Raw genomic sequence first — 8,154 nt, 5'->3', positions numbered from 1 at the left:
TTGGGCACCGAGCACCGTTTGGGTCTATTTTCTGTAACTGTATCCCTCCGCCGCTCCGCTCCTCTTACTGGGAGTAGTAATGAAACGAAGGCGGAGGGATATCTGCAAAAACGTTCATAATATATTTTTTTAATTATTTATAATTAAATTCACCCTCGCGTTTAAGAGGACAAACGTAGAAGACGACTTCGTCTTCGTATAAATGCCATAAAACGTAATCCAGCGGAGCGTTAATGGTGAATTTAACCTAACATCCCCATGCTAACGGTGATTAGCTTGCTAACTTGGTTAAACGTGGTTTATTTAAAGCGATTTAACGTTGTACGCTCACTAAATGTGATTCAAACGTTTACACGACAGCGTAAATAATCCGAGCACTCGGTTAAAAGTTATTAAAATCGTTAAAAATCACGTTAACACATTTGTTGTTTTTTTTAGCAGCTAACGCCATCATTTAGCTTTTCTGCTAACATTAGCTCACTTTAGTGGATTAATTACGTCATAAAACTACGATCACCTCGTTTACGTCGTTGGACATAAACTACTATTAAAGTATATTAACGTCAACAGGCAGCTACAACAATGCTAACTACCAAGCTAGCATAACCCGGTGATTAGCTTATAATGCTACTTACTTTGAAGTGAAATTTAACAATAAGCTAGCTAACTGCTAGCTTTAGCTTTTAGCCTCAGAAGGGACAGCCGATCGTTACATTTAGCATTCAATAATTATAAACACAACCCTCAAGAGATGTCAGCTGAAGTTTATCGTGTTTATCCAGAAATACACGTTAGCATTAACTACGTAGTCACGTGCTTGTTAGCTAACAAACTAGCTAGCATCAAATCGTTGACAGTGTTCACATATAAACTATATTTAATTAAGACATTCAATTATTGTCACATAAAATAAATTAATTAATAGGAATCAGATGTTTACTCAGGTTAAAGTAATGTTAGTAGTACAAATATATATATATATTATATTATTACATTAAATTATATTATTATTATATATATTATATTATATCGTACAAATACTCTGTTACCAGTAAGTCATTGAAAATCAAATTAAAATACAATAATATATCATCATCCAAATATACTACATAAATCTCTCATTATGAAGACTGTTTTATTGTATTATAATTATTGAAGATGTGTGGAGCTCATTTTAATAACTTTATATACTGCTGAACCTTGAATCTATAATAAACACATTTATATTTTGTTTTAATTAATTTGTAAAGTTACTAAACTGTCAGATAAATGTGGAGCAATAAAACAAATAAAGTGTTTACCTGTGAGAAGTAGCAGAACATGGAAATACTACTTAAGAACAGTACTTGTGTGTTTATTAGACAACAACTTTACCTGCACTCCTAAACCCGACCAACATGTCCTCTGCAGAGGAGGCAGCGCCTGAGGACCTAGGGGGAGGCTCACTCATATCCCTGGCAGAGGTCGCTGAGGTAGTCAAAAAGCTCCTTGGTGGCAAGGCGCCGGGGGTGGATGAGATCCGCCCTGAGATGCTGAAGGCGCTGGACATGGTTGGGCTGTCCTGGCTGACACGCCTCTTCAATGTCGCATGGGGGTCGGGATCAGTGCCCATGGAATGGCAGACCGGGGTGGTGGTTCCCATCTTCAAAAAGGGGGACCGGAGAGTGTGCTCGAATTACCGGGGTATCACACTACTCAGCCTCCCGGGGAAGGCTTATGCCAGGGTGCTGGAAAGGAGGCTCCGACCGCTTGTCGAACCTCAGATTCAAGAGGAGCAGTGCGGATTCCGTCCCGGCCGTGGAACAGTGGACCAGCTCTTTACCCTCGCAAGACTACTGGAGGGGTTCTGGGAGTTTGCCCAACCAGTCTACATGTGCTTTGTGGACTTGGAGAAGGCTTTCGACCGGGTCCCTCGGGGGGGTCTTGTGGGGGGTGCTGCGGGAGTATGGGGTGCCGGACCCGTTACAACGGGCGATCCGGTCTCTGTACGACTGCAGTAGGAGCTGTGTCCGCATTCTCGGCAATAAGTCAGACACGTTCCCGGTGGGTGTTGGCCTCCGCCAGGGCTGCCCTTTGTCACCGGTCCTGTTCGTGATTTTCATGGACAGGATATCTAGGCGCAGCCTGGGGGCGGAGAACGTCAGTCTCGGGGGTCTCGGGATCGCTTCTCTGCTATTTGCAGATGATGTGGTCCTGTTAGCCTCCTCGGATCGTGACCTCCAGCATTCACTGGGGCGGTTTGCAGCCGAGTGTGAAGCGGCGGGGATGAGAGTTAGCACCTCCAAATCTGAGGCCATGGTTCTCTGCCGGAAACCGGTGGATTGCTCCCTCCAGGTGGGGACGGAGTGCCTACCTCAAGCGAAGGAGTTCAAGTATCTCGGGGTCTTGTTCACGAGTGAGGGTAAGATGGAGCGGGAGATCGACAGACGGATCGGTGCGGCTGCAGCAGTAAAGCAGGCGCTGCACCGGACCGTCTTGGTGAAGAGGGAGCTGAGCCGGAAGGCAAAGCTCTCAATTTACCACACGGTCTACGTTCCTACCCTCACCTATGGTCACGAACTCTGGGTCGTGACCGAAAGGACAAGGTCGCGGCTACAAGCGGCCGAAATGAGTTTCCTCCGTAGGGTGGCCGGGCTCAGCCTTAGAGATAGGCTAAGGAGCTCGGTCATCAGGAGGGAGCTTGGAGTAGAGCCGCTACTCCTTCGCGTCGAAAGGAGTCAGCTGAGGTGGTTCGGGCATCTAATTAGGATGCCTCCTGGACCCCTCCCACTGGAGGTTTTCCAGGCACGTCCAACGGGGAAGAGACCCCGGGGAAGACCCAGAACACGCTGGAGAGATTACATCTCCCAGCTGGCCTGGGAACGCCTCGGGATCCCCCAGAATGAGCTGGAACATGTTGCCGGTGAGAGGGAGGTCTGGGTCGGCCTGCTTGACCTGCTGCCATCGCGACCCGACCCCGGATAAGCGGTGGAAAATGGATGGATGGATGGATGGTTCATGAATCATGTAAACAGGAGAATAATAAAGCTGACTATCAGTTATCATTAGTTTTATGGAAATTTAAGTTGCCTTGAAATTATGTTAATTTGTGTCTAATATATCTTTTATTTTTATGTTTTCATTCCGTCTTCATATTATGTTCATTGTCCTTTGTACTTTAGTGCTCTCTTGTATTTAGTTACTCCGGGGAACTTTCATGTTGTGTCGTTTTTGGCGGTCCCTGTGGTAGTGTTCCCGAGCACCAGAGGCCCTTTAGAAAACCTCTCATTTTGTCACGTTCTTGGATTTTGTTTAGTTGGTTTCCTGTTTTATTTTGAAGTTCCCTACCTCTTGTGTCCCGTGTTAACTTCACTTCCAGCCTTTGTATGTTTTCCCTGTCCTGTCGCAGGTCCGGCCGACTGCTGCTCCTGTTCCCACCGAGCCCCAGCTTTCCTCGGCTCCTGACGACACCCAGCTCTACATCTCCACCAAATCCATCACCCCCACCACCCACTCCATCGTCACCAACTGACTCACAGATATAAAAACCTGGATGCAAGCCAGCTTCCTCTAACTCAACAGCGACAAAGCTGAAGTCCTCATCATCGAACCCAAATCACTAAACAAATCCCACCACGTCTCCCTCTGCATCGATGGCACCACTGTTCCTGCTTCCACACGTCTGAAACCATGGGATCATTTTCGATCAAACTCTCTCCTTTGAACGTCACGTCAATCACATCACAAAAACCGCCTTCTTTCATCTCAAAAACATCGCCCGTCTTCGAAGCTCCCTCTCCTCCTCATCCTCGCCTTCATCACCTCTGGACTGGACGACTGCAACATCATCCTGTACGGCACATCCACCACAATCATCAACAAACTACAATACATCCAGAACTCTGCTGCCCGTCTGCTCTCCCACTCCAGGGACCACATCAGCCCAGTCCTTCAGAACCTCCACTGGCTCCCCCATACAGCAAAGAATCCAGTTCAGGATCCTCCTCATTACATACAAAGCCCTCCACAACCCTGAACCCCTTCATACCTTTAGACCTCCTGCATCGACACGCTCCCAAGTGCAACCTCAGATCCACCGCATTTACATCAAGATGGCGTCGCGGACGGCTGCCTCGGCGTGTTGGTGCTCATTGTTTTGTGTTGTTTCGTCGTTAATTCAGTTTTCTGCTGCGATACCTGGAGCTCTTTCACCAGAGATGAGCTCATAAACATCAGGGGAACAACTCCAGCGGACTTACTTCCAACTTTTTTGTTAACCTCTGTGGAAGTACTGGACATTCTCGTCAAAGGTGCGCTCACCTTAACTCATGCAGTGAAGCCCGTAGGAGAGGGAAACGGGCCAGTGCGCTTGTCCGTCTTCGCTCTCGTGGATTCCACACACCGCTGCCAGGCATATTTCTCTCAAACGTCCGCTCACTGTGCAACCAACTGGACAAACTTCAGCTACTGGTGGGGAGAGACAGAGACTTTTCTTCATCCTCCGTTCTGTGCTTCACTGAGACCTGGCTCTGTGGATCCATACCGGACTCTGCGCTCCAGCTGACTGGCTTCCAGCTGTTGAGAGCGGGCCGCGACACGGAGCTCTCCGGCAAATCGAAGGGTGGAGGAATCTGTTTCTACTCCAACAGTGTCTGGTGTAACGATGTGACAGTGATTCTACAGCACTGTTCTCCTGATCTGGAATCCTTCATTATAAACTGTAAACCATTTTAGTCCCACGTGGGTTCGCCTCATTCATTCTGGTCGGTGTTTACATGCCGCCGCAGAGCAACGTGCTGGAGGCACAGCGGACACTCGCCGATCAGATACGGTGTGTGGAGCGGACCAACCCGGACTCTCTCGTTATTGTCCTTGGTGACTTTAACAAAGGAAACCTCAGCCATGAACTCCCCAAATACAGACAGGTTATTAAATGTCCAACCAGAGAGGAGAACATTAGATCACTGCTACACCACAATCAGCGGGGCCTATCACGCCGTCCCCCGTGCTGCACTGGGACACTCGGACCACGTCATGGTCCATCTGATTCCTGCTTACAGGCAGAAACTAAAGCTCTGTAAACCAGTGGTGAGGAAATTCAAGAAGTGGACCAGTGAGGCTCTGGAGGACCTTAGGGCGTGTTTGGACTGTACAGACTGGGATGTCTTCAGGACTGCTACCAACAGTCTGGATGAGTACACAGAGGCTGTGACTTCATATATCAGCTTCTGTGAGGACAGCTGTGTTCCATCAAGCACCAGGTGAGTTACAACAACGACAAACCCTGGTTTACAGCGGAACTCAGACAGCTAAGGCTGCAGAAAGATCAGGTTTTTAGGAGTGAGGACAAGGACTTGTACAAAGAGTCAAAGTACAGGTTTAGTAAGGCGGTGAGAGACGCTAAACGACTGTACTCCGAGAAACTGCAACACCAGCTCTCAGCCAATGACTCTGCTTCTGTCTGGAGAGGTCTCAGGCAGATCACCAATTTAAAAACCTAAAACCCCCCCCACTCCATGAACGACCTCCGCCTGGCAGACGAGCTGAATGAGTTCTACTGCATATTCGAAAGACAATGGGACAGTCCTGACTCCATCCCCCACAGCCCCATCAACCAGCCCCAGACCACCAGACCCCCCTCCCCCAGCTCAGCAGGGGCTCATGCCTCTGTATCACACATCCCAGCGCCCCCCCACCCCCCTCCCCAGTGACGACTCTCTCTATTCTGGAGAGAGATGTAAATAGGCTTTTTAAAAAACAGAACCCCCGCAAAGCAGGCGGCCCAGACTCGGTCTCCCCCTCCACCCTGAAGCATTGTGCTGATCAGCAGTCTCCGGTGTTCAGACATTTTCAACACCTCCCTGGAGACATGCCACGTACTAGCCTGCTTCAAGGCCTCCACCATCATCCCCGTCCCCAAAAAACCAAGGATCACAGGACTTAATGACTACAGGCCCGTAGCCCTGACCTCTGTGGTCATGAAGTCTTTTGAGCGCCTTGTCCTGCCCCACCTAAAAACCCTCACTGACCCACTCCTGGACCTCCTGCAGTTCGCCTACAGAGCCAACAGGTCTGTAGACGATGCAGTCAACTTGGCCCTTCACTTCATCCTCTAGCATCTGGACTCCCCAGGAACCTACACCAGGATCCTGTTTGTGGACTTCAGCTCTGCCTTCAACACCATCATCCCGTCTCTGCTGCAGGACAAGCTCTCCCAGCTGCACGTGCCCGACTCCACCTGCAAGTGGATCACAGACTTCCTGTCTGACAGGAAGCAGCACGTGAAGCTGGGAAAGCACATCTCAGCCTCCCGGACCCTCTGCTCTTCTCCCTGTACACCAACAGCTGCACCTCCAGCCACCAGTCCGTCAAGCTCCTGAAGTTCACGGATGACACAACCCTCATTGGACTCATCTCTGGTGGGGATGAGTCCGCCTACAGGTGGGAGACTGACCATCTGGTGACCTGGTGCAGTCTGAACAACCTAGAGCTCAACGCTCTAAAGACAGTGGAGATGGTTGTGGATTTCAGGAAGAATGCAGCCCCACCAGACCCCATCACTGTGTGTGACTCCCCCGTCGACGCTGTGGAGTCCTTCCTCTTCCTGGGCTCCATCATATCCCAGGACCTCAAGTGGGAGCTGAACATCAGCTCCATCACCAAGAAGGCTCAGCAGAGGATGTACTTCCTGAGGCAGCGAAAGAAATTCAACCTGCCAAAGACAATGATGGTGCACTTCTACACAGACATCATTGAGTCCATCCTCTGCTCCTCCATCACGGTCTGGTAAGCTGCAGCCACTGCCAAGGACAAGGGCAGACTGCAGCGCATCATTCGCTCTGCTGAGAGGGTGATTGGCTGCAATCTGCCATCCCTCCAGGACCTGTTCGCTTCAAGGACCCTGAAGCGAGCACGAAAGATTGTAGCCGACCCCTCTCACTCTGGACATGATCTGTTTGAACCCCTTCCATCTGGCAGGAGGCTGCGGTCAGGACCAAGACCTCACGACACACAAACAGTTTCTTCCCATCGTCAGTCGGGCTCATCAACAAAGCCCGGGTCCCCCACTGACTCTGTCATCCCCAGGACATTTCCTTCTGGTCTCTCCCCTGCACATCCCTGTTTCTTTATTTAAACACACTCATCACTTTTAACTTTTCACTTACACTTCACTTGTTTTACAGTCCTGTTATCTGTTTTGTTGTGCACTTTATTCTATATCTTATATTTTATTGTAAATTTTAATATGTTTCTATTTCTTGCACTGTGCTGATTGTGATAGTTTAATGTTATTGTCTGTTGTTAAATGTTACGCACCACCCGCCACGACAAATTCCTTGTAGGTGTAAACTTCCTTGGAAATAAACGGTTCTGATTCTGATTACATTAGATTACGGTCATTTAGCAGACGCTTTTATCCAACGCAACTTACAATTCAGATTCTATCACATTCTACACCGTAGACACAACTACGGGAGCAGTTTTGGGGTTAAGTGTGTTGCTCAAGGACACATCGACGTGTGACTAGCGGAGTCACCAGTGAGTGAGAGCAGCATAGATGTATTGACCATGTGTGTTTGTGTGTGTGTGTCCTCAGCCTCCTGGTTCTGGGCCTCAGGAACATGGAGGGCTCACGTGACCCCGCTAAGCTGGTGTCTCAGTTACTGGTGAGGAAGACTCTGGTCCAGGTCCGCCGGAGAATCCTGCAGTGCTGTAGACCTGGTTCACCGGACAACATCGTCAAGGTAACGCTCACACTACTGGACTCTGCTGGTCTATATTGGTCTCTGCTGGTCTATATTGGTCTCTGCTGGTCTATATTGGTCTCTGCTGGACTCAATGTGACCTGATGTCCTCTGCAGGCCTTCAGGTATCAGCGGGTCCTGTGGCCGATGCTGGTGTCCTGCCGGCAGGTGGACCCGGCAGAGCGGCGCCCCCCAGTGGAGAGAGAGGAGGAGGTCATGCCCCTGTGGCTGCTGGTACGTCACTTCCTGTTGTTCTTTCACATTAAATGCCTAGATATAAAAACTAATGTTTTGAACCTTAATTTAACTCTCGACTCGTGTATTTTATTTTGAAGTGAATCCTGTTTGTCTTTATCGTCTGAAACGTTTTTATTGTGAAGTTTCATCAACAAACAGAAAGTCAAAATAAAACCATAACAATCTTATAATA

At 48.9% G+C, this 8,154-nt stretch overlaps 1 protein-coding gene across 1 annotated transcript; it reads left to right on the top strand.

Moving 5' to 3' along the window:
• Positions 1-7,435: 7,435 nt before the first annotated feature.
• LOC116378220 (YY1-associated protein 1-like) lies at positions 7,436-8,148 on the top strand. Its single transcript, XM_031840053.1, has 2 exons — positions 7,436-7,724; positions 7,842-8,148. Exons 1-2 carry the CDS (start codon positions 7,602-7,604, stop codon positions 8,055-8,057), a joined length of 339 nt encoding a protein of 112 aa, XP_031695913.1. The 5' UTR covers positions 7,436-7,601; the 3' UTR covers positions 8,058-8,148.
• The last annotated feature ends 6 nt before the right edge of the window (positions 8,149-8,154 follow it).

Source organism: Anarrhichthys ocellatus, unplaced genomic scaffold (genome assembly GCF_004355925.1).
Source record: "Anarrhichthys ocellatus isolate YVR2014 unplaced genomic scaffold, GSC_Weel_1.0 scaffold2239, whole genome shotgun sequence".
In the NCBI taxonomy this organism is placed as follows: domain Eukaryota; kingdom Metazoa; phylum Chordata; class Actinopteri; order Perciformes; family Anarhichadidae; genus Anarrhichthys; species Anarrhichthys ocellatus.
This window is presented reverse-complemented; position numbering and strand designations above follow the sequence as displayed.